We start from the raw sequence: 26,378 nt of genomic DNA, 5'->3' as shown, positions 1-26,378 counted from the left end.
ATTTCTAAAGTTATTTTTATAAGTTTCTGTTGATTATTGAAAGAAGTTCACCAAGTAGGATAAAATTGCATAATAGAAAGTCACTTGTTACACATATGACTTGATCAGTTTAGCATAGGAAAGTTAAATTCTACTGAAAGAGTATTTTCTTGGTTGTGATTTTGTGTTTTATAAATATATGGCTTTATGATATTTTGGAATTTGAGAGATACATCATAATAGAGGGAATTACAGTTTATATTAAATGTATACAACTATGTTCAAATATTGCCAGGTCTAATCTGTGGAAGAAAAGAATTTATTGTGGGTGCAACCTATGGTCCTTAACAGCACTTACCTTTTATGGATTCAGTCTGTCTGATTCAATCTGTTTGACCAGACATATTTAATAAAAATTATACAGCAAAAAACCAGGTTTGTTGTGGAGAAAAATAGCACTTTCTAAGCTTAAATCTTCTGTTTTGAGATTAAGTTTTCTCCTCCTTTAACAGGCCATCTTACAGGAAAACATGAGAGACATTTCTCCATATCAGGATGTCCACTCTACCACAACCTCTCAGCTGACGAATGCAAGGTAATTGTTTTCTCATTTATTTAATGTGTACTCATTGAGTGCTTGCCATTTGCCAGGCACTTCGCTAAACAATGGGGCTCCAGTGTGGAAAGTGGGCAGGGTCTTCACTCTTAAATTCTAGTAGAGGAAAACATAAAAATCAACTGTGTTTTTAAAAACAATAGTCAATTAAACAGACAGATAAAAGAGTTAATTGTAGTATGTAATGAGTGCTTTGAAAGAAATTAACAAGAAGATTATTTAGGAAATATCTGAAACAACACTCTCTAGTTACAAAGACTGCTAGGGACCTTTTTCAGTAAGGACTTAGTTGCATAAATATGTGGTCTCAATATTTATGCATTAGGTTCTTATAAATAAATCTATGAAGACATTTTGCTCTTAAATAGTTTTTCATAATTCTTTTCCTATTTCTGTGGAATACTCTTTTTGTTACTCTCAATCACATCTACTCTTGGCTAATTCTTGTTTTAAATTCTTCTTTTTTTTTTTTAATCACTCAAGGATATTTTTCTATTAATTTTTTAGATAGAGTAGGAGGGAGGGAGGGAGAGATGGGAGAGAGAGAGAGAGAAACAAACATGGATATGAGAGACACACATTGATTGGTTGCCTGTCTCAATGACCTGATTGGGGTCTGGGAGGAACCTGCAACCTAGGTATGTGCTCTTGACCAGGAATTGAATCTGCGACCCTTCGGATCACAGGCCCATACTCTAACCGCAGAACCAAACCAGCCAGGGTTCTTGTTTTAAATTCTTGAGGAAATACAGTCTTAAATAACCTTTGGGATTTTAGTATAATGTGTTTAGGAGTAGAACTAAGATCCTATTTTATATCTTTCTATGCTGCTATCAAGGATGGATCCAGAAAACTAATTATGGGGAAGCAAGAGTTGAAAATGTTAATTAAATGGATTGCTCAGGTTGTCTTTGGACAGGTTATCCAAGCTGGTTAAACTGAAGTATTGTTTTTGTGGTTATTTTGTTAATAAGTCCAGGGTCACAGGTTTATTCCTGTGTGAGGCAGTTTCATCTTGAGAAAAATTAGATTCCCCAACTAACATTACTTCTCCCTGATTCAGGAATTTATTCTCTTCTTTACAAGTCAGTCACAGGATGGGAAGTTTCTTTATGTGTTCAGTCTTTCAGCAAAGTAGTATACTGTCAATGCTTACATGGATTTTAAGATTGAGGACTCATCTGTTCATTCCACATTTCTTGTATAAACAAGGCAGTTTCTTCTTCTCTATGTAAGAGTAAGTGGTAGGTCTTCCCATTATCTTCCATTAGTCTCAGACCAGGTCAAAACAGGAGCAGCTCTACCAACTTCTGCATCAAAGCTGACAAGGCATTATGTGCTTCTTTCTCTGAAAACAACTGTGATCTGTTTTTTGAGAGTTGTCCTGTACTCTTGTTTCTAAATAAAATGGTCTGACACTGTCAATGGTTTTACATAAAAATCTTCCTAAGGTATAACTTAAAATTGTTGGTCTGTAGCAATATGAACATGTTACCTTAAGCAATTTATTTATTTTATTTTTTTCAATAGGTTTTTATTGATTTTTTTTTGAGAGACAGGAAGGGAGAGAGAGAAAAAAACATTCATGTAAGTGAGAAACATTGATCAGCTGCCTCCTGCATGCCCCCTGCTGGGGATCAAGCCTGCAACAACCTGAGCATGTTCCCTGACTGGGAATCAAACCGGGACATTTCAATCCATGGGTCAGTGCTCAATTCACTGAGCCACACTGGCTGGGCAAGCAGTTTATTTTTAAAAAATAAAAATAAAAATTTCAGTTTTGGAACAAAAGTCTAAAAAAAAAATGAAAGCATTACCTGAATTTTTCCTCTTTTGTTCTCTTCTTTTCAAGGGGAGTCAGGGTCAGCATAATCCATTTTTACCACTGGAACATGTGCTTGGAGGATCAGGAGAATTTCTAAAAGATACATATTTGTATTACATCTGCAATCCCAAATGGAAAGATTAGACTAATTTTTCACATTTATTAAAAGCTCTAGCATTTTTATTTTTATTTATTTTTAATCCTCATCTGAGGATATTTTCCCATTTATTTTCAGATAGAGTGGGAGAGAGGAAGAGAGAGAGAGAGAGAGAGAGAAATATTGGTATGAGAGAGACACATCAATTGGTTGCCTCCCACACGACCCCCACCACGGCTGGGGACAAACCGCAACTGAGGTATGTACCCTTGGCTGTAATCGAACCGGCAACTCTGGTCTGTGGGCCAGTGCTCTAACCACTGAGAAAACTGGCCAGGGCAAAGACTCTAGCATTTTTTTTTTTTTTATCCTCATCCGAGGACATTTTTCCATTTTTTGTACAGACAGAGTGGGAGGAAGAGAGAGAGAGGGAAACATCGATGTTAAAGGGACACATCGAGTGGCTGCCACCCGTACGACCAACCAGGGCCAGGGACAAACTGCAACCGAGGTACGTGCCCTTAGCGGGAACCAAACCCGGGTCTCTGCGGACCGCAGGTGGACGCTCTAACCGCTGAGCCAAACCGGCCAGGGCTCTAGCATTTTTATTTTATTTTTTCTTAAAAAATTTTTTTTTTCTTGATTTGAGGGAGAGAGAGTTAGAAACATTGATGAGAGAACATCTGTTAGTCATCTCCTGCATGCCCCCCACTGGGCATCGGACCCACAACGCAGGCATGTGCCCTGACCAGGAATTGAACTGGCAACCTTTTGATGCATGGGTTGATGCTCAACCACTGAGCTACACCGGCCAGGTGGCTCTAGCATTTTTAAAGTACTCGAATATACCTATGATTACTCTCAGTTCCCAGGTAAATGACTGCCATCAGTGATATGACCATTTTTATTCAGTCCTAGATTTCTGTGACTGTTGGTATCTAAGGATTCTTTGAATGAGAGAAAAGTCTTCTGCATTCAAGGAGTTTACATTGTCATGGTGGGAGGCAAAATCAACATATAAATTAATAAGTAAATAAGAATTTTATGTAGTGATAAATGTGAGAAACAAAAAGATTAAAGATACAGAAAGTGACTGCTTTGGGAGTGATGAGGGGGTATGGCACTGCTTTTGCTTGGGTCATTGGGAAGACCTTTTGGAGGTGTTAGCATTTGATCTGAGTCATGGCTGACAACAAAGAGGCAGTTGTGTCAAGGTCTAGAAGGAGAGATCTAAGGAGAAGGATGAACAAGCACAAAGGCTGTGAGTTGGGGATAAACTGGGTTTGAAGGACCAGTAGTTGGCCAGTGTGGCTGTAGCATTATGGGAAATGAGGAAGCTGGATTCAGATGATGAAGGACCTGTGGGTCTTGGCATGAGAAGTATGTTTATATTCTGATGGCTGCAGGACACATCTGGAGGGGTTTAGCAGAGAGGTGTGATGTAATTTCATAAACCCTTTTCAAAAATCACAGCTTGCTGGTGTGTGGAGGATGGACTGGAGAAGGCAAGAGATGACTCAGGGTAGACTAGTTGGAAGGCTGCTCAAGTTCAGGCAGTAGATGGTGTCCTGGACTAGTGTGGTATCAGTGGAGATAGTAAGAATTGTTTGGATTCAGAATATATTTTGGAGGGGAGCAGCCTAATAGACTTGCTGGTGGATTCGATGTGAGGTGGGAGAGAAAAAGAATCAAGCATGACGTTCAAGGTTTTGACCTGATTACTTGTTTAGAAAGTGTTGCTCTTTATTGATGTAGGAAAGATTTTGGGGTGGAGTAGATCTGTGGGAGAGTCAGTCTTCTGTTTTGACTGTGCTGAGTTTGAGTGTTGAAGTTGAATAGGCAGTTGTATATGAGTCCTCACTTACCAGAAGATGAATCTGAAAGTATTGGAGAGCTGATGTGATTTGTCTAAAATCACATAACTACAGAGTTAAGTTTTCCTATAGACTTGACTCCAGGTATCTAACATTTTCTTTGTACTTCTTCACTCTGTTCTTGCACTTCCTCTTTCTTGCACTGTTTCTTTTTCATTGCATAGTGGAAGGAGTACAGGCTCAGAGTCATCAGTTAAACTTTAAATTCTTAGCTTTACCACGATTTAGTTGTAATTGTTTCAGTTCTCTGATTCTTAGTTAATGGCTTACAGATTTGTACTAATAAATGTGAAGACCCTTTGAAAGTAAAAGTACCACACGAATTCAGGAGATTTGTTCTTGTATTCTTTTTTTTTTTTTTTTGTACGTGCCCCTAGCGGGAACCGAACTCGGAACTCTCTGGTCTGCAGGCCGATGCTCCAACTGCTGAGCCAAACCGGCCAGGGCTGTTCTTGTATTCTTATGCGTTAAGTAAACGTAGCTGTAGAAGCAGTTTGGATTTATTGACGTTGTTGATGGTTGCAGGTGAGAGCACAGAGCCGGGATAAGCAGATAGAAGAAAGGATGCTGTCCCACAGGCAAGATGACAACAACAGGCATGCAACCAGGCATCAGGTACGGGCCTTGTTAAAGCTCTGGCCATTCCCAGTTTGAGGGCCAAGTCTTGGATATTCTCTGCCCATGACTATCTTTAGGTATTCCATGCCTCTCGTTTCCTATGATATGTCTAGATAACCAGTCTTTAGTCAAATTCAGAATCATATTTGTTTTTCAAATAGTAAATGTTCATGAAATAAACACTTCTACATCATAAATGATTCATGCAATTTATAATGATAATTCTAATAATACAATGATAATCATAATAAAAGATAATCCTGATTATTTGAAAGATTATACCTGCTGCTCTGTTTTCTCATTTTGCCTCTACTTTTTAACCCATTGTAATTTACCTTCAAACCTTTCCACTCTGCTGGCATGTTTCCAAGATGACCAGTGACTTTTCCTCAGCATTTGACATTTGTTGATGATGTCATTTTTCTACTTCTCTCTCCCCTTGAATTCCCTAATCCTTCAGCCGCTCTGAACACCGATCACACTTAATTTCTTGTTCTTCCCTGAATGTCTTTGGTGTTTACTCTTGCTTTTTCTGCCCTGGACTCCATAACTATACCAAGAAGAAATTTTATTTATCCTTCAAGGCCTTGTGCAACTCTCAGCTATTGTAGGAATCTTCCTAAAACTTCTCCTACCATTAATGAATTTCCTTTTCATGTAGCCTCACTGTAATGTTTTTAGAATGTTAGTTTAGCCCTTGTTCAATATTGTATATACATAGCTCATCATATGATGTCTGTTTTGGTTAGTTTATAGATGGATATCAGAGGAAGCATGGCAAAGAGGGAGAAGTTTGGCTTTGGAGCCAAACAAATCTGGATTTGAATACTGTGATTCTTTTACTCTAGCACTGTGGTCCTAGGCTGGTCAGCTAACTTCCCTGAACTTCATTTCCTAGTTAAAAAAGGAATGAATAATACCTACCTGGCAGAGTAGTCAGCTAAATCATACATATAAGGTACCTATCCTCAGTGCTTAGCAGGTAATAAGCACTCTGTAAATGGAGCTATACTTCTCTTCATTATCTATCTTGGGTTCTCTTCTTTAGTACTTAAATTTTTATTCATTTTTATATCAGTACTTAGAAAACAGTAAGCTTTCAATAAATGCTTATTGAATTGAAATGAACTTTATTCCTTTTGGTGGAGACTTTCATTTTTATGTTCTGTTTGGGTTAATGTTAAAATAAGTGCATTTCTGAACTCATAATAACCGACAACTTAGTGGCCTATGTGAAAAGGGCACTCAATTTGGAATTTTTAAATTGCCAGTAGTTTTAACATGGTGGTTGTAACACATCTGACATCTCCCTCACCCTTCGCCCCCCCCCCCCCATTCTGTTACTTTCATTTTGAAACTAACTATACAGTTTTCTATCTAGCTTATCAATTTTCTCCATTTTTTTCTTTTAGGCACCAACAGAGAGGCAGCTGCGATATAAGGAAAAGGTTGCTGAACTCAGGAAGAAAAGAAATTCTGGGCTGAGCAAAGAACAGAAAGAGAAATATATGGTGAGAAAAAGTTAAATATTTAATTAGTCTGAACTTTTGGTTTCTAAGCTTCTGTTTTTTAGATTTGTCATTTAGTGTTCTCCATAGGTAGAAGGATACTTCTCTGGCCATCAAAGTTTACTATAATCCCCTAAAACCGGCTCTCAAGAGTGGAAACTGATGATCTTCCAAAAACAAAATACTGTTAGAATTTAGGTGGAAAAAAATTCAATCCTCTAGTTTTTTGTAAACTTTACTTTAGCTTTAAAGGGTTAAATTTACCCATTCAAATGTCATGATAATGGAGATGTCTGTTTAAGGAAAAATATTCAAGCTATACTGTAGTCCATTTATTTTATTTTTTTCTTTATTGATTTTTAGAGAGAGGAAGGGGGAAAGGGAGAGAGAGATAGAAACATCAATGAGAGAGAACATCAATTGGCCGCCTCCTGCATGCCCCCCACTGGGGGTTTGGCTCACAGCCTGGGCATGTGCCCTGATCAGGAATCGAACTGGCAACCTCTTGATGCATGGATCAGTGCTCAACCACTGAGCCACACCGGCCAGGCTGTAGTCCACTTATTTTAATGGGAAAGTATAATTTCTACATAATAAAAGGTATTAATTCAGTGATATAGTCTATAAATCTTTTTGTAGTATTTTAATTTTTTTCTAGTTTTAAAAGTAATGTCCCTTTGTATTAGAAAATATAGAACAATTAAGAAAAGTATATGGCCATAAACATTAATCCTTTTACCTAAAAAATAACAAGTTAGCATTTTGGGATGTATCCTAGCTTTTTACATAATGCTTTATTTACAAAATTTGTTTATTACTACCAGTACAACTTTGAATTCTGTTTTACTTTAATATTTTGAATTAATTTCCTCATTTTGTTAAAAATTCTTCAAAAGCTTTGCATGCCCTGGCCTAGTAGCTACCTCAGTTAGTCAGAGCATTGTCTCGATATGCCAAAGTTGTGGGTTTGATCCCCTTTCAGGACACAAACAAGAATCAACCAATGAATGCATAAGTAAGTGTAACAACAGATTGATGTTTCTCTCCCTCCCTCCCTCTCTCCCTTTCTCTGTCTAAAAATCAATAAATTAGAAAAATAAAGAAAAACTTTTGCATAAATTTAATTTTTAAGTAAATATTTGCTTTATTATAAGTCTATTAGCAAGTGCTTACTATTGAAAATAGCAAAAAAATGAGAAGAAAAATTTCAATAAAAATTACTCTCCACAATATAAACCTCTGTTAACATTTTGGCATGTGATTGGTCAGTTTTTTTCTGATTCTTTTTTTTTTTTTTTAATTGTCTCATGAGCCTGGCAGTTGTAGCTCAGTTGATTGGGCATCCGCATCATCTGTTCAGTTCCCTTTTCAATTCCCTGTTGGTTTCTGGCTTGATCCCCAGTAGGGGGCATGCTGGAGGCAGCCGATAGATGTTTGTCTCTCATCCATGTTTCAATCTCTCCTCCAGTTCATTCTCTGAAATCAGTAAAATCATATTTTTTAAAAAATTATTTCATGGAGATGGAATGTTTTCTCATTTAGTCATTAGAGTAGATTATTAAAAGTATGGTTTGTTATTACTTCCAGGGGTGAGGGCCTTATAAGGGCCTAGAAATCAATACCAGCGAACATCACATGCCTCAACAAATTAGCCTGACCAAACATAGCAGGCTGAATTTTTATTTTTTTTAATTTTTTTTTATCCTCATCCGAGGACATTTTTCCATTTTTTGTACAGACAGAGTGGGAGGAAGAGAGAGAGAGGGAAACATCGATATTAAAGGGACACATCGAGTAGCTGCCACCCGCACGACCAACCAGGGCCGGGGACAAACTGCAACCGAGGTACGCGCCCTTAGCAGGAACCGAACCCGGGTCTCTCCGGACCGCAGGCGGACGCTTTAACCGCTGAGCCAAACCGGCCAGGGCAGCAGGCTGAATTTTTAAGTTGATAATATTGTATTGCCCGCGAGTGATGTTATAAATATCCAAATGGCCCTTGGCTGAAAAAAGGTTCCCCACCCCTGATAGGCAGTCAGCATGGCTTCACTAAGACATAAATACACCAAACTATGTATTTATTCATCACTGTCTTGAAATGACCTTATGAATAAATGTAGATGGGCCAATATGAGATGAGTGGTGGGTTGTGGGGTGAATTTGTAGTTAAACACCCACACCAGAGTGTGTGGGGTTTGTAGAAGAAGGACCCTAGTAGTGGGCTGTAGGATACAAAGTTGTATTCTTTTCTCTGTCTTGTACACTTTTTATCTACAAATTAGGTAGAGGTGTAATGATACAATAATACGTAATACTATTTATTGAGTCCTTGTGCTAGGCACTGTATTTATGTTGCTCCCATAATCTTTGTAGCAAAAATTGATAGTGTTTCACCTATTTTATAGATGGGAAACAGGTTTAAAGAGGTAATTATTTGCCCAGAATCATACAGGTAGAAAGAGTTTTTGAAGTAAAAGTTCCTGAAACTTACCTTACAAACATCTGCTTTCCAGTATTTGGACCCAACCTTCATGGTGAAAAGGCTGGACAGGATTTTTTTTAAGCTTAAAAAAGTTCATGAAACTAGAAGAAATGACTAAAACTTAGAACCTGAATCTTAGCTGACAGAGTCCAAATTCAAAAACATATCCATCAGAAGGGCCCGGGTTAACCATAAAAATTTTACTAGGAGTAAAGGTACTGGTGAATGGTTTCTTCATGTGCTAATATATGTGTGAAATCTGTAATGTTCTTCCTGGGATGAGCCATTCACTCCACCTAACTGCTATTATCTTCTATTCTCTGGGTGGGAGGTGGAGTCTAGGATGGAGTGGGAAGGGCTAGAATCATAAGTTTAAAAGGGAAGTTTCCCTTGTAGAATTTCTTTCCTGTGAAAGGATACTTGTAGTGAGTTCCATGGTAAGATTTGATACTTATTTAAAACTGCATTATTTTTATGCTTCTAGTTTTCTATGGCTGTTTTCTCTTTTGTTCTTGCTTGAGATTTAGTAAAGTATTTTTCAAAGAGGTGAGCCTGTTTTTCATACTGACCTGCACTGGAGGTAGAGTGAGAGCGTTACAATCAATGCCTTTGGCACAGTGTAATGGTGAATGCAGCAATTCAAGGGAAAGGATTCACAAAAGACTGTTTCGTCCAACTGTCCCTTTCTACCTGCAGATTTTCCTTTCAGTCTAAAATCTCAGACTTTGCAGCTTAGATTGTGTGTGTGTTTTCAAATGAGGGAATATCCACTAAGGTTTCTTCCAGATCTCAGGATTCTAGGAATCTGTAGTGCCTTTGGGTTTGTTATATTTCTTTGTACTGTTGTGCACATTTTCAGAGGGAGAAATGGAGGCATAGCATTCTGATCCTTGAGGTGTGCATTTAGAGATAGAGAAGAATGAAAGTCCCTTTTGGGAAGATTGTAAGAGCATTTCCTTTACAGATTTGCCAGAGTGGGTAATGGCTGTCTTCTGGCATTAACCCACCTGATCAGTAGTGTCTGTGCCGAATCAATAGCACCTGGTGTAATGCCTGGCATATAATAGGCACTAAAAAAAGAACTTGGCCCTCTGGTTGGCATCAATTGAAATGAAATAGATGATGTTCTTAGAAGCAGAGAGTATCATGCTCTGGTATTTTTCCTAGGAACACAGGCAGACCTATGGGAACACTCGGGAACCTCTCTTGGAAAACCTGACTAGCGAGTATGACTTAGATCTTTTCCGAAGAGCTCAAGCCCGGGCTTCAGAGGATTTGGTGAGTATTAAAACCTCTAGCTGAGGACCACTTGTGATGAGCACTTCCCCCAAGAAGACTGATTAGCAGTCAGTTTGATGGGAATTAAATGCACCTTTCTGCTTGAATCTCTTTCCCCTTCCCCCAGCTATCCTTATTGCAGTGTCTCCCTTTCAATTCATATTTAAAATTAATTATCCCTCCTGCCTTCCCTTAGAATTTTCTCCCTCTACCTCAATTCCTGGAAGGACCTGTTTGGTGCAGGTGGTTAGCTGGATAAAACAATAGGTGCCCCTTTGTCTCAGTTGAGTAATTTGCAATTCTGAGAACCTATAGAATGGGAGCTACCCCCTGTTGTCCTCTTAACCCAAACAGGAACTCCTCTTTGCTGTGTTGCCTCAGCTTTTCAGTACAGCTATGAAAAAAGAAAAAGAATTGTGAAGAGGAATAATGGGAAAGGCTGTTGTCACATATTTTAGAATTAATCTTTGACACATCCAGGTTTTACATATTAAGCTGGTCTTCTGTTCTGATTTTTATTTACAGTTAACTAACATTTAGCTTTCATACTCGAGGCAGAATTTTCAACAAGCTTGCTTTATGAAAATTGTGATTGATTAAATGTGGTCAGGGAATCTATGTAGAATGAGTCTCTTTTTTAAAAATTGTATTGAATACTTCATTTAAAAATCCTCTTAATAGGCTTGTTAAAAGTTTTGTAGGCTGCAGGATTGCTAGCCACTGTCGGCTGGGATGGGCTGCTACTGCTGGTTTCTCTAGGTGTACTCTAGAACCAGAGCATTTCCAAGGCTAGCCTTTCTCTGTGCTCCACTTGGTTCTGCTTAAACATTATTTCTGTAGCCACTGAGTGGAGTTAGATATCCAAACATATTTTATACTTTCTGGACTTTAGATTTCAGAGTAGGCATTGTTGGTGTTTCAAAAGTATTTTTTAAAGAACCTAAGTTGAGGGGATGGTTTGGGTGTATGTCACCGACATACACAGCTTTATAAAAGCTTCTGGAGATACATAAAGCACATTCTAGATCATCTTTTCTGCTTAGGTTTGGAATGTTTTGTAAAGGTGGGAAGTTTGTATTTGTGGTAGATTGCCTTTTATAATTAAGTTTGGTTCAGGCTGATACAAACAAAATTTTACCAGAGACAGTCTGATGTTCAAGAGATGAAACCCTAAGTGTGGTAGGTAGCAGAGAAAAGCCTTTTTTGGGGGGACCTCTCCTGAGCCTTTCTGATTATCATACCGATGTAACCCTCTTCAGTTTCTCATGAGTTTAGAAGTGAAGTGTGTCTTTTTTTCATAGCCTAGCATGATGGTATGCACACAAACTTACAAAAACAAAGATAATTATAGTGGATTTGAACCGTGCGGGTCCACTTAAATGTGGATGTTTTTCAATAAATACTGCAAATGTATTTTTCTTATGATATTCTTTTCTCTAGCTTATGTTATTGTAAGACTGTAGTATATAATATAATATGCAAAATATGTGTTAATCAACTGTTTATGTTATTGATAAGGCTTCCAGTCAATAATAAACTATTAGTATTTAAGTTTTGGCGGAGTTCAGCTATATGCCCCTTTTTGACTATATGGGGAGGGGTTGGTGCCCCTAACCCGCCACATTGTTCCAGCGTAACTGTAATTCTAATCTTCCTTTACTTGTGATTTCTTCTCTACAATAGGAGAAGTTAAGACTGCAAGGCCAAATCACAGAAGGGAGCAACATGATTAAAACAATTGCTTTTGGTCGCTATGAGCTTGATACTTGGTACCATTCTCCCTATCCTGAAGAATATGCACGACTGGGACGGCTCTATATGTGTGAATTCTGTTTAAAATATATGAAGAGCCAAACGATACTTCGCCGACACATGGTAAGTTGTCTGGAGTTTCATGACTGTAATTGCAATAAGCTATAGGATTTCTAAATTTTGACATCTGTCTAGATGACATTTATCTAAGCATCTCTCAGTGGTCCAAAGTAATGGGATGAAGGCATAGGAAATTGAAACCCACATTTTAGGGTGGTGATATACAGCTTGTGCAATGATTGGCACCTAAAGCAGCTGATGGCCCTTAATTTCATCCTGTCATACACATCTCCCTGACTTTTCTTCTTGCTGCCTCCTCTTTTCCATTTCTTCCTTTGCATATGAATTACCTCTCCCCTTAGTTTTTGTATGTCCCAAGTTAGATGACAGTAGACTTCATTAACAGAATGGGTCATTTGGTGCCTTCTCAAGTTGTTTAGTGCTTTTTGGTTTCTGAATGTCCTTATAGGAATAAAGGCTTGAATCTGATTTTAGCATTGACAGATATTTTGCAGCTTTAAGCCATCTTTCTTTCCCTAGCTGTGGAATGAAAAGTCTTAAGGGGACTTTCTGTCGTGGAGTAGGAATGGGGAAAGGGGAAAGGACAGAGATGAGTCTTTTAGACAGGAACCTTTTTTCTTGTTTCTATAGTCATAACATAATTTGACTCAAGGCCTTTTAGGGTGTGTCTCTTCTTCTTCCCCTTCCATCTTTATTTCCCAGGATTTCCATATGCTGAGACTATAACTCAGGCTTCCCACAGTTTCTGTTCTTATACTCTTCTCCCCAATTTGGTGATACTGCTTTTTTGTGTTTCCAACTCTGGAGCACACAGTCTGTAGTGTTGTGGCCTAAAACCACTCCTATGAACGAAGCCCTTCAGACTCTGGCACACTTGACTTTGGGTAAGGATAGAGTGCTGGAGGGGAGGTGATGGGCAAAGGCTGGTGGGGAAATAGTGGGCGCAGGTGACGAGGGTATCAGAAGGACTGGTTGCCATGATTATAGACCATGGAGATAACTAAAATATAGTTTTTCTATGTAAAAGTAAGATTGGTATTTTTATTGACATGAACTGCTTACCATTTCTGTTCTTTCTCTTTTTGTTTATGGTTATTTAGTGACACTAACCAATAAAACAGCCAAAGAGGGCAAGGAATAGTAGAAGGTGGGAAAAACAAAGGGTCTGGATAAATCTGAGGGTCAAGTAAACATTCTGAATTGTTGAGGATCTACTGTATTATACGAGTTATAAAAACCAAACTTGAGGAACTAAAAACCTATTATTTTTTTCCAAATGATGATATATTTTTTTCTTTATTGATTTTTAGAGAGAGAAGAAGGGAGAGGGAGATAGAAATATCAATGAGAAAGAACATCTGTTGGCCACCTCCTGCCTGCCTCCCACTGGGGATTTGGTCCACAACCTGGGCACGTGCCCTGACAGGGAATCAAACTGGTGACCTCTTTCTTGGAGCATGGGCTGACACTCAACTACTGAGCCACACCTGCCAAGCAATAAAAACCTATTTTAGCCCTGGCCAGTTTGGCTCAGGGTTTAGAGTGTCGGCCCATGGTCCAGAGAGACCTGGGTTCGGTTCCCACTCAGGGCACGTACCTCAGTTGCAGTTTGTCCCTGGCCTCAGTTGGGCTTGTGTGGGTGGCAGCCATTCAGTGTGTGTCTCTCACATCGCTGTTTCTCTCTCTCTCTTCCTCCCTCTCTCCCTCCCACTCTATCTGTAGATGAAATCAAAAAGTGTCCTCGGGTGAGGATAAAAAAATCAACTTATTTTAATCCTTACTTCTGATTCCTGTTGCTTCAGGCATGATCACTGAAATGGGCCTTCTTTGGCCATTTGGCCAACAGTTTGGTGTCTGTTTCTAAACAAATAATTGTTGTGTTAGTTTGGCTATTATTGGGAAAAGCCACATGAATAAAGGGGTGGTGATAGGGACAAACTATAGATGGAACTTTCTCAGAGCAATCCTAGTTAATATTTGGATTTACATGTAACAGATTAGGTCATGATTCTTGAGTTGACCAAAAGTCACAATAAAATTTAATAGAAAATTCTCTGGATATATACATATGCTTTTTAATGTATATGCATAAAACTTTTCAAGAATTCACCTATTTACAGCAGTGATTTTCAATAGGTGTGCCTCAGGAATTTTTTAAACATGCCATACTTGACTGTTTAATCAGGGGCACTGACCTCTTTTCCCTTACATTGTCAAATAAAAAAATGACAACAGCCAACCCAACAATAGCTGTCTGATGTGAATGCCCTGTCTTCAACCATAAACGTATAGGACATATAACTGAATTGCATCTTATTGGCCATTTTGCATAATAAGGTTGCATCTGATTGGTTAATTCTTGGTACCAAAAATTCTTATATACAAATATAGGCTCCCAATTTTTTAAAAAGTCAGAGACAGCCCTGTTCGGTTTTGCTCAGAGGTTAGAACATTGACCTGAAGACAAGAGTCTGGGTTTGATTCCAGCTAAGGGCATGTACCTCAGTTGTGGTTCGTCCCTGGCCCAGGTTGGGGTCATGTGGATGGCAACCAATCGATGTGTCTCTCACATCATGTTTCTCTCTTCCTCCCACTTTATTTGAAGATAAATGGAAAAATATCCTCAGGTGAGGATTAAAAAAAAAATATGTCAGAGACATGTAAGTAGGGAACAGACTGACAAACCTCATATGGAAGAGGGGTAGGGGGGCAGGAAGAGATAAACCAAATCACTTATATACATAACCAATGGATACAGACAACAGTGAGGTGGGGAGCGGGGAGAAAGGGTGTCAATGGGGGGGGGGGAAGAGGGACATCTGTAGTACTTTCAACAATAAAGATAAATTTTTTAAAAAGTCACTGGAGCAAAAAGGGTAAATAATTACTATTATTTTTTTGTAAATCAATCAGTTATATCTATTTTTTGTCAGATTGGCAAGAAAAATTTTTTTTTTTTGGTGTGCTGTAGAATTTGAGTAATTAGTTTATGTGTGCCATGAGATGAAAAGGGTTGAAAATCGCTGATTTATAGCACTGGCTGCTTTAAATGTATTAGCAGTTAAGACTAAGGAAAGGGTACAGTACTTGTGCCCCTTTGTGGCCAAGTGCCCCGTGGTGGGGGGAGGGGGCACACACAGGGAAGGATTTACTCCCATTACTTTATAACCAAGGAAACACTTGGGGATAACCCAGAGACTATCTTAGTGCCTCTAAGCTGCTTAAGAATTTCCTGTTGTCACAAGGCATTTTCTATTAAGCAAGAGTATGTTTTATTTATCTGTCTTTTACGTAGTAGATGGTTTTAATCTCCTTGTTTGAAATAATGCCAGAACATAATCCAGAAAACTTGTTCCAAACTGCTATAAAATATCATAAATACATTACAGTCATTTAGAAGCCTTAAATTGTTTTACTGAAAAAAAAAAAGTCTGTTTTGCTGCATGTTCTAAAGTGTGTCCAACTATCTGTCATCTCAGCTGACTAGATTTTTTTTTTTGTTAATCCTCACTCGAGGATATTTTTCCATTGATTATTAGATGGTAGTGGAAGGGGAGAGGGAGGGGTAGAGATTAGAAACATTGTTGAGAGACACATCCATGGGTTGCCTCCTACAGGACCCTGACAGGGCCAGGGAATGAACATGCAACCCAGGTAGGTGCCCTTGACCAGGAATCAAACCAGAACCCTTTGGTCCGAGGGCTGACACTAACTGCTGAGCCAAACTGGCCAGGGCTCAGCTGACTAAAGTTTTTTTTTAATATGTTTTTATTGATTTTACAGAGAGAGAGAGAGAGAGAAACATCAACGTGAGAGAGAGATATCCATCGGCTGCCTCCTGCACACTCCTCATTGAGGATCAAGCCTGCAACCTGGGCATGTGCCCTGACCAGGAATTGAACTGAGATCTCTCAGTTCAGACAGCGTTCATGCCACTGAGCCACACCGACTAGGCACAGCTGACTCAATTTGAATTGTGGTTCTTTTTCCCTTTTGAGCAGCAATCTTGTTGGGAAGGTTTTTTTCCCTGTTGTGAATTCCATTCTCTTGCAGGCTAAGTGTGTGTGGAAACACCCACCTGGTGATGAGATATATCGCAAAGGTTCAATATCCGTGTTTGAAGTGGATGGCAAGAAAAACAAGGTAAAAAGTGGTGACCTCAGAAAGGGGTGGTTGTACATTGACAGGTTTCAGAAGGGATTTGTTTTATGTCCATCTCACCTTGTAAAGAAGATAGAATTCTTCTCTTGGCCAAAATATATAATTACTGCTTCATTAACAATAATGGTATGGTCTTTAATTTTAGGCCTTTATCTGATAAATTCAGGAATCACTGGCCCACACATGAACTCTGTTTTTCTGCTTCCAGATCTACTGCCAAAATCTGTGCCTGTTGGCCAAGCTTTTTCTGGACCACAAGACATTGTATTATGATGTGGAGCCCTTCCTGTTCTATGTTATGACAGAAGCGGACAACACTGGCTGTCACCTGATTGGATATTTTTCCAAGGTCAGCAGGATCTGGAGATTAAGAAGCTAATGATCAGAGCAGGGTAATTGATGTTGGCACATGGGATCTCAAATCACTGACAGGAAAAGGTCATATTCTGGACAATGATGACAGCCCTCTCCTTTAAAAAAAAATCCATATCAAAGATTGTCAAATGAAAATGTGCCATTCTTTATTAAAAGCTTCTGGTTTATTCATTTCTGGACTTGTGGGTTAGAGCTGCCTATTAATTACTGGCCAGAGCCCTGCCTGCTATCCCACAGCCCACATCTTGTAATCAAGCCAACTCTCTCGGCTTTGCCCTCTTCTGTGTTATTAGCTCAAAACCAGGAACATACTCCTTTTGCATTTTTTTTTTAAGCTGGATTTTTTTCAATGATAATGCACAGTACCTTTAAAGACTCAAAGCCAGAATGTGATTCTGACTTTTAAATATAACAAATGTATTAAAAATATAATTCCCATACTGTACTATTCACTCATTTAAAGTGTACAGTGTTGCCCTGGCCGGTTTGGCTCAGCGGTTAGAGCTTTGGCCTGTGAACCAAAGAGTTGCGGGTTCGATTCTAGCCAAAGGCACATACCTCGGTTGCGGTTTGTCCCTAGCCCTAGTCGGGATCATGTGGGAGGCAATCAGTAAATGTGTCTCTCACATCGATGTTTCTCTCCCTCCCTCCCTCCCTCCCTCCCTCTTATTCTATCTGAAGATAGAGAAATATCCTCGGGGTAAGGATTAAAAATATAAATAGATAAAAAATAAAGTGTATGGTGTGTTTTTTTATATATATAAAATATGTTTGTTTGTTTTTTTAAGAGAGAAAGAGGAAGGGAGAGAGAGATAGAAACATCAGTGTGAGAGAAACATCAATCAGCTGTCTCCTGCATGCATCCCACCGGGAATCGAACTGGGAGCTCTCAGTGCATGGGACAACGCTCAATCCCCTGAGCCACACCGGCTGGGCTACAGTGGTTTATAATGTAGTCACAGAGTTGTGTAACTACTGCATGATTTTCACATCAATTTTTGTTACCTCAGTGAGAAAGCTCTATATCCATAAGCAACCCTCCCCGTTTCCACTCAACCCCTCCCAGCCCTTCTGTCTATTAATTTGCCTGTTCTGGACATTTTACATAAATAGAACCATACAACCCTGGCCGGTTTGGCTCAGCGGTTAGAGCGTCCACCTGCGGTCCGGAGAGACCCGGGTTCGGTTCCCGCTAAGGGCATGTACCTCGGTTGCAGTTTGTCCCCAGCCCTGGTTGGTCGTGCGGGTGGCAGCCACTCGATGTGTCCCTTTCACATCGATGTTTCCCTCTCTCTCTCTCTCTCTCTCTCCCTCCCACTCTGTCTGTACAAAAAATGGAAAAATGTCCTCGGGTGAGGATAAATAAATAAATAGAACCATACAATATGTGATTGGATTGTTTTTGACCCTCTTCCAGAAGGTGTACTTACTGTTTGGAATCCTTTCCTTCTCCGGTAGGCAGCTGCCTTTAGAAAAGTTGTTTTTGAAGAGAGCTGCTCTAGATTGGCTATGTCTAATCCTTTTTTGCCTGCTGCTCTGTGACTAAAAAGAATCCAGAGTCAGCCCCCTTAAAATGAGATGAGGCCCTGGCTGGTTTGGCTCAGTGGTAGAGTGTTGGCCCATGGACCAAAGAGTTAGAGGTTTGATTCCAGTCAAGGGCACGTTCCGCATCCCCAGTCCTGGTCAGGATAGTGCGGGAGGCAGCCAGTTAATGTGTCTCTCACATAGATGCTTCTCTCTATCTCTTCCTCTTACTCGGTCTGAAAATAAATGGAAAAATATCCTCAGGTGAGGAGTAAAGAAAAGAGAGAGAGACTGGAGGTCTCAGAGCTGTGGAAACCCTGGGATTAATAGTTTGGGTCATCATAAAGAGTGTATAACAGCTGTGAGCTGGACAGCCACTCTTGCCACTTTTGCTGTCATGGATATGCGCACAGCAGCAAAAAGTAAGTTGTCACACATTTCCAGCCAGTCTGGTTAGCCAGACACTTTGCAAGCAGCCTTATTTTGTATCTGTAGAACTGGTGACACCTTTGGTTCTAAACCCATATGACCTGCTCATCTGTTTTTTCTTGATTTTAGGAGAAGAATTCATTCCTCAACTACAATGTATCCTGTATCCTTACTATGCCTCAGTACATGAGACAGGGCTATGGCAAGATGCTCATTGATTTCAGTAAGTGAAACTGCTAAACTCCACATGTCAAGGGATTATGTGCATATTGTCTTTTTGTCCTATAGTCTCTAGTTCCTGGTTTGTAACTGATGTATACTGATATTAAGTGAATGAGTAAGTGGACAAAACTTTGTAACATCATCATTTGGCCTGATACACATTTAATACTGAGTGAATACAGAACCCTAAGCTTGGTATCTGATAGTAGGAGATACAGAGGAGAGTAAAGTAAGCTTGTTAGGATTATCCCAGCTTGAGATTTATAAACAACAGCACATTTACATAAGGCTTCTAATCTGTTCATGGATGTTAGGGATTTCAGTTTTGTAAGGACTTTTCTGAAGGCAACCCATATACCTGATAGAGGATTGGGCCTCATTATTTGTGGCTTCTGTATTTGGGAATTTGCCGACTCACTAGAATTTTATTTGTAATCCCAAAATCAATACTCTTGCCACTTTTGCTGTCATTATGGATATGCGCACAGCAGCAAAAAGTAAGTTGTCACACATTTCCAGCCTAGGTCAAACAAGGTACCTTGTTTCAGCACTCAGTATAAACAAATGTTCTTTTCACGGTCTGTTAGTGCCATGTTTTTCGTGTTTTTGTGCTTTTTGTTGCTGATTTTATTTATTTTTTAATATGTTTTTATTTATTTATTTTTTTAGAGAGAGAGAGGAAGGGAGAAAGAGAGAAAAACATAGATCGGCTACGGCTACTTCCTGCATGCCTCCTACTGGGGATAGAGCCCGAAACTCAGGCACGTGCCCTGATTGGGAGTCGAACCAGGATCTGTCCATGGAACAACGCTCAATCCACTGAGCCACACTAGCCAGGCTGTTGCCGATTTTATTTTATTTTTTTTTATCCTCACCCGAGGACATTTTTCCATTTTTTGTACAGATAGAGTGGGAGGGAGAGAGAGGAAGAGAGAGAGAGGGAAACATCGATGTTAAAGGGACACATCAAGTGGCTGCCACTCGCATGACTAACCAGGGTCAGGGACAAACTGCAACCAAGGTACATGCCCTTTGCGGGAACCGAACCCAGGTCTCTCCGGACCGCAGGTGGACGCTCCAACCGCTGAGCCAAACCGGCCAGGGCCTGTTGCCGATTTTAAATGGCTCCTAGGTGCAGTGCTGAAATACTATCTACAAATGCTTTGGTGTGCCTTACAGAGAGCAGAAATGTGTTATACTTTTTTCAGGATAGGTTATTGTGCTGTTGGCTGAGAGTTCAGTGTTACTATATTAAACAAGGTAGTGTTAAACAGAAATACGTTAATGGGGTTACCTATTGATTGGTTGATGAAAATGTGACCAGAGTTTGCGGTAAGAGTCTAACTCTTATTTCCCTAGGACTGATGGTTCAGTATTCACTAATTCAGTGTTTGCAGTGAACATAACTACAGTAAATAACAAGAATTAGCCCTGACTCGTTTGGCTCAGCCAATGGAGAGTCGGCCTGTGGACCAGAGGGTCCCGGGTTCATTTTCCGCTAAGGGCATGTACATTGGTTGCAGTTTGTTCCTGGCCCTGGTTGGGGTCGTGTGGGTGGCAACCAGTCGATGTGTCTCTCTCGCATCGATGTTTCTCTCTCTCCCTTCCTCTCTCTCTCCCACTCTATCTGAAGATAAATGCAAAAATGTCCTCAGGTGAGGATAAAAAAAAAAAGAATCAACTATATTTTATTCTGTTCACTGTCGTTCGACATACTTTAGTCAAAATTAGAATTCTGAGGGGAGATTGTATATTTCTTTAATAGGTAACACCTGTTTTATAAACTTGATTTTGTGGAAATGTTCAAGCATATACAAAAATAGAATATAGTATATTAAAAACCCCTTAATGGTTACCATTTTATAGCCAATCCTGTTTTACCCATATTCCGCCCTCAGTTATTTTACTATCTGAAAAATAAGGTCTCCTACGTCTAAAAAAACAACAAAAAAAGTTACACCAAAAAAGTTCTTAATATTATAAATTATAGTATTCAAATTACCTTGAGATTGTGATTTTCTTCTTTAGAATACAAAACTATTATTTTTACTCAGATCCTGATAGAATTGATATATTGGAATTGATAGATGTGGCTTGTAAAACATTTTAAATCTGAAAGTTCCCACTCCATCTCGTTTTTTTATTCGCTATTTGTTGAAGAGAGCAAGTTAGTTTTCTAGCAGTTTCCTAGACTATGAGTTTTGCTGACTGTCTCCAAGTGTTGAATGGTAAATGTGTTAGAACTAGAGGCTTCTTGAGATTAGAGTCCCCCCAGCTACTTCATAGGTGGAACTGAAATAATCTAGTCTTTTTTCTTTTCTTTTTTAAAGCAACTTGATTGAGGTATTATTTACGTACCATACATTCATCCATTTTAAATGTACAATTCAGTGATTTTTTTTTTTACTACATTTAAAGAGTTATATAGTCATTCTCACAATCCAGGTTTAGATTTTCATCTTCCCTCCAAAAAATCTTGTATGTGTTAGCAATAATTAATTCCCATTTCCCCATCTCCCCAGTTCTAGGCATCTACTTATCTTGTTTAAATACCTTTTTAATTTTTCAATTACAGTTATCATTAGTTTCAGGTATACAACATAGTTCAAAGCGATCATCCCAATAAGTCTGGTACCCATCTGACACCATACATAGTTATTACAATATTAATGACTAATCTACTTTTTGTCTCCATGAGTTTTTCCCATTCTGGACATTTCATATAAATGGAAGCCATATATGCTGTGTTTCTGTGGCTCCTTTTATGTAGCATAAAGTTTTTGAGGTTTATCCATGTTGTAGCATGTATCAGTAAATACTTTATAGCATTGAAAGAGAAATCATGAATAACTGAGAAATCTCTCTTAGCTATTTATTTATTAGCCCTCACCCAAGAATATTTTCTCTATTGGTTTTTAGAGGTTGGAGGGGAAGGGAGAGGAAGAGAAACATTGGTGTAAGAGAGACACATCGATTGATTGCTTCCTACACACACGCTGACCAGGGCCAGGGATCAAACCCTTGACCCTGCCCTGGCCTGTTTGGCTCAGTGGTTGGAACGTCACCCTGTAGACCAAAGAGTTTTGGGTTTGATTCTGGTCAAGGGCACGTGCCTTGGTTGTGTTCGGGTCCGGCCCTGGTCAGGGTCGTGCAGGAGGCAACTGAATCAATCAATCAATCTCTCTCTCTCCCCCCCATCCCCATTCCCCTCCCTCCTACTCTGACTGAAGATAAATGGTGAGGATTTAAAAAAAAACACCACACTCAACCCTTAGGTGCATGGACTGATGCTCTAACCACAGTCCAGGACTTAGCTCTTTATCTTTAGAGGTTTCTCACTGAAAATCTTTTTAAGGTAATATGGATTACATTAGTGGAAGGCAATATCAAGACTATTGGATCTTCAGGAAAATTTATTAGGTCCTTTACCAGTTTTTTAAAGGATATGATAAGGATATATGAACATTCAAATGGAAAGATGTACAGGGCAAGGAATGAGGAAAGGGTGCGGAGCTTCCATGCCCTCTCCAGGCGCACCATTCTCCCTCTGTCTCTGTGTTCATGAACCCCAAAACTCTAATAATCTATTCTTAAAGTTCAAAATTTGAACAATAAAAGCTGTATAATGAAATGGCTTCCCATTCCATTTCTTACCTACCTTGTTCCCAGCACACACCTACAGATAACCATTGCTATTAAAGTTTCTATTAAAGCCTTCCAGGGTTTGTAAATGTCTATTACAGTAAATGCAAGTACAAATTCTTCCCCTTTTGCTTATACAAAGGCAGCATGCTCTAAGACAGCCACGTAGCATTTCATTGAATGGAATTGACTGAACCTAATTGATACTGCAAAGTACTGGAATTTTTACACCTTCCATATTGGCACATCATTTTTTTCTATTAGGATTAAATACAATGTTGCTAAAAAAAAGTCTGTGTTCATTCCCTGGCAGGTTATTTGCTTTCCAAAGTGGAAGAAAAAGTTGGCTCCCCAGAACGTCCCCTCTCAGATCTGGGGCTCATAAGCTATCGCAGTTACTGGAAAGAAGTGCTTCTTCGTTACCTGCATAATTTCCAAGGCAAAGAAATTTCTATCAAAGGTTGGTTTTTGACTCTAGAATGGTTGTTAACCAAGATTTTAACTCTACTGAATATTTTGACTCTTCCCCTTGGCCCTGTTCATGCTTTGTAACCTGTAAAGATAATGTCCCATGCTGTGTTTTATGTGACTATAACAGAAGGCCCACTGAATATAGGCCGCTGCAGAGACTGTTAAAGGTGCATAGGGATTCTAGAGCACTTGGCTCTTGGAACTGATTATATGATTTGGTTTCTCAAATCTCAAGTTGATAACATTTAAATTCTTAATAGAAGTTCAAAAATGAATACTTAAGTCTTTTGGCAAATACAGGAGCTTCTAAAACATTCCTGTATATTTATGCAAAGGTAGAAGAATTCAGTGGTATGTCTTTGACCTTGATTTCTATAGGGGCCAAGAGTGGTTCCTTGCTGTAATATCCATCTGGAGTTATTTGGACTGGTCAGATGAATGCTTCATAAACTTTTTACGAGCAGGTTGGGTTGAGTATCAAAGGCTTCAACCATTTGGGGTCCATTTGGATATCCTGTAAGGGGGTGCTTGATTAGGGAGTCTGCACTTTAGCCAGGTTCTTAGTAGCTCTTCTGTTTCAGAAATTAGCCAGGAGACAGCTGTGAATCCTGTGGACATTGTCAGCACTCTGCAAGCCCTTCAGATGCTCAAGTATTGGAAGGGAAAACACCTAGTTTTAAAGAGACAGGTAAAGTCTTTATTAGCTGCTTGCTCATTGCTAATTGTCCTTTGAGGTCCTATAGAGCAAAGTGGGGCCTTAACACCCAAAAGGTAACCTTGCCCCACCCCCTTTTAAAAAAATACGTTTTTATTGATTTTTTTTTTGAGAGAGGAAGGGAGAGAGATAGAAACATTGATGAGAGAGACATCTGTTGGCTGCCTCCTGCATGTCCTCTACTAGGGATCGAGCCCAAAACCCTGGGCATGTGCCCTGACCAGGAATTGAACCAATACCTCTGGTCCATGGGACAATGCTTAATTTACTGAGCCATGCTGGCTGGGCAACCTTGCCTTCATAAAGGAGTTTGACTTTGTGCACGTTTTTATGTGATCTCTTTCCTTTTCTTCCCTCCCTCCTCAGTTCTCTTTTTTTTCTTATTGATTTTAGAAAGCGAGGAAGTAAGAGGGAGAGAGAGATAGAAACATCAGATGAGAGAGACATCCACTGGCCACCTCCTGCATGCCCCCCACTGGGGGTTAGGTCCACATCCTGGGCGTGTGTCCTGACCAGGAATCAAACCAGGAACCTCTTGGTGCATGGGTCGATGCTCAACCACTGAGCCACACTGGCTGGACTATAGTCTCATTCCTTTAGTGACGCCTCTATTAGGCTTATCTCCTACCTTATTCTTATCAGACGCTTTTGTTAAGCAGCTCTAGTTAAGCAGCTGTGTGTCGTACAGCATTTCTATCATTCGATGATTTTCTCAGATTGGAGAAAATTGCTCATCTGTAGAGGAGAATAAACACAGGGGCTCATGGAAGTAGTTTTAAATTCCTTTAAGAAATGCCATCTCAAATTCATTTTTAATTTGTTTTAGTTGACTCACATTTGTCATTAGGGAAGATGAATTATGATTTTCAGCTCTTACTAAGGGTATAATAAGAAGAAATGGATTGGGTAGGAAAGCATTTTGTAAATCAAAGATAATTTGTTTACACCTTAGTATATTATTAAACCTTTGGTGATTCCTTCTTTGCTAATAATCATTTTGGAATTTATATGTAAAGCCATTTTAATTGAATGTGTTTAATAATTCTTGTTTTTCTCCTTTAGGACCTAATTGATGAGTGGATAGCCAAAGAGGCCAAGAGATCCAACTCCAATAAAACCATGGATCCCAGCTGTTTAAAATGGACCCCTCCCAAAGGCACTTAAAGTGACCTGTTACTCTGAGCCAGCGAACCCCAGCAGTAGGAATCCGTACCCTAGGGATCTGTCTGTCATTTCTGTTGCTCTTGTGATTGGCAAGTACAGTATCCTTTGGGAAGGCCATCCCCCTCAGGACTGTCCTGGCTCCGACCTTCATGTACACTGCAGACGCTGGTTCTGAGGAACTGTTGTTTCGGCCTCAGTGAGGTTGCCCGGATGGGATCTATATTAGACTTGAGTGCAGGTCCCTTGTAGCACTGACCCAAGGTGTTCTGTTTGGTACTGTACCTGTCCAGTCACCGGTTCTCTCCTCATGTTCTCTAGCCCCATGAGGTTGTGTTGTATCTTCTAAACTTTGTAATAGTGCTTATTGCCGCCTGGTCACCAGACCTCCAAATATAGTTGCCACTGCCGGGACCTTTCCAGTTATTCCTTACATGTGTTCTTTGGATGGGCAGGGAAGAGGTAACACTTCTGAGTGTGCTGGGAGGGGTCCATTCCCCTTGGATTTCATCTCACTTTAAATATTTTCCTCTGTTTATATGGAAAGACCTATTTTGATCAGTATCAGGCTGACCAGAGCCAAATACTTTTGAAGTCTCACCCAGGGATTAGTCTTGGTAGCGCCACATCATGTATTTGAACGAGATGGAGGGAAGGAAGAGGTGGTGATTCTGTTTTTTGTGTTGAGTTCACCTGTGGGCAGTGGGCCATGTTTTGGTTGAAGGGAATGAATACTTCTTGCCTCACCAGAAAGTGCCCAGTAGTAAATGTTTTCTTCCCTCTTGACTCTCTGCTCTTTTTACATTTGCAGGTGCCAAAATAGATTCCATTTCTCCCTTTCATGTTGCATATTAACTGGCTCATTAACTGCAAACACCTTTTCAGCAGTACCAATCTGATACAGCACCCCTGTACTTCCACATAAGTTGCACTGATTTTGTCTGAAAATCCTCAGAGAAGTAGAAACTAATTGAAAAGTATCTCAGCCTATGACTCAACAAGGCAGAATGGCCACCCTGCCAAGGTTTGCTTCTCTTCAACAGTGCCTCACCCTCCTCGAGGACTAAAGTGCTTATGCCCTTCCAAGAACTCCTCCTCCATTTCCTTTTGGGATTTGCCACCATCCCCCTATTCTCTGGTCTCCTATTTTTGGTGGTATTCAAGTGAAGGAAGAGATGCTCCCTCTAATTTCTCTCTAGCCCATTATAACCTGCTATCTTGGGGCAGCTTTTGATGTATGACATGTCACCCTTCCCAACTTGGTCGCCTACAACACTGCTGTCTTCATGTGGAGCCCTTACCACAATCCCAACTCTGGTCATTTGTGCCTTTCTCTTGTCATCTCTGTATACTACTTATATTCACTGTGGGTTGGGGGAGCTAATTTTAAGCATGTTCAGTGGCAGCTCCCTGCCAGTTTCGGTGTCACTGTTAAAATTTATCCAAAAGCAACTTCACTGGGGGTTTTCTTAAGGGGTAAAAAGGCCTTTTACAGAAGCTAACCCTTCCCCACATGTGGTAGAATGTGCTATTCTATATCTATTCAATAAAGCATGTTCTCTGCTCAA

General features: G+C 39.7%; 1 protein-coding gene across 3 annotated transcripts in view; it reads left to right on the top strand.

Annotated features, from left to right (window-relative positions):
* Positions 1–26,378, top strand: part of KAT7 (lysine acetyltransferase 7) — a 38,330-nt gene extending 11,952 nt beyond the window's left edge. For 2 of the 3 annotated variants that reach the window (XM_036268491.1, XM_036268490.1), the window contains exons 5-14: positions 492–574; positions 6,422–6,520; positions 10,167–10,277; positions 11,961–12,152; positions 16,164–16,253; positions 16,480–16,620; positions 18,729–18,822; positions 22,777–22,923; positions 23,516–23,622; positions 24,712–26,378. In XM_036268491.1, the coding sequence (XP_036124384.1) occupies positions 492–574; positions 6,422–6,520; positions 10,167–10,277; positions 11,961–12,152; positions 16,164–16,253; positions 16,480–16,620; positions 18,729–18,822; positions 22,777–22,923; positions 23,516–23,622; positions 24,712–24,813 (1,166 nt within the window). In that variant the 3' untranslated portion in view covers positions 24,814–26,378. Of the gene's footprint in view, positions 1–491; positions 575–4,916; positions 5,007–6,421; positions 6,521–10,166; positions 10,278–11,960; positions 12,153–16,163; positions 16,254–16,479; positions 16,621–18,728; positions 18,823–22,776; positions 22,924–23,515; positions 23,623–24,711 lie in introns of all 3 variants that reach the window. The other variant, XM_036268489.1, reaches the window with a different exon arrangement.

Source organism: Molossus molossus, unplaced genomic scaffold (genome assembly GCF_014108415.1).
Source record: "Molossus molossus isolate mMolMol1 unplaced genomic scaffold, mMolMol1.p scaffold_m16_p_19, whole genome shotgun sequence".
Lineage (NCBI taxonomy): Eukaryota > Metazoa > Chordata > Mammalia > Chiroptera > Molossidae > Molossus > Molossus molossus.
This window is presented reverse-complemented; position numbering and strand designations above follow the sequence as displayed.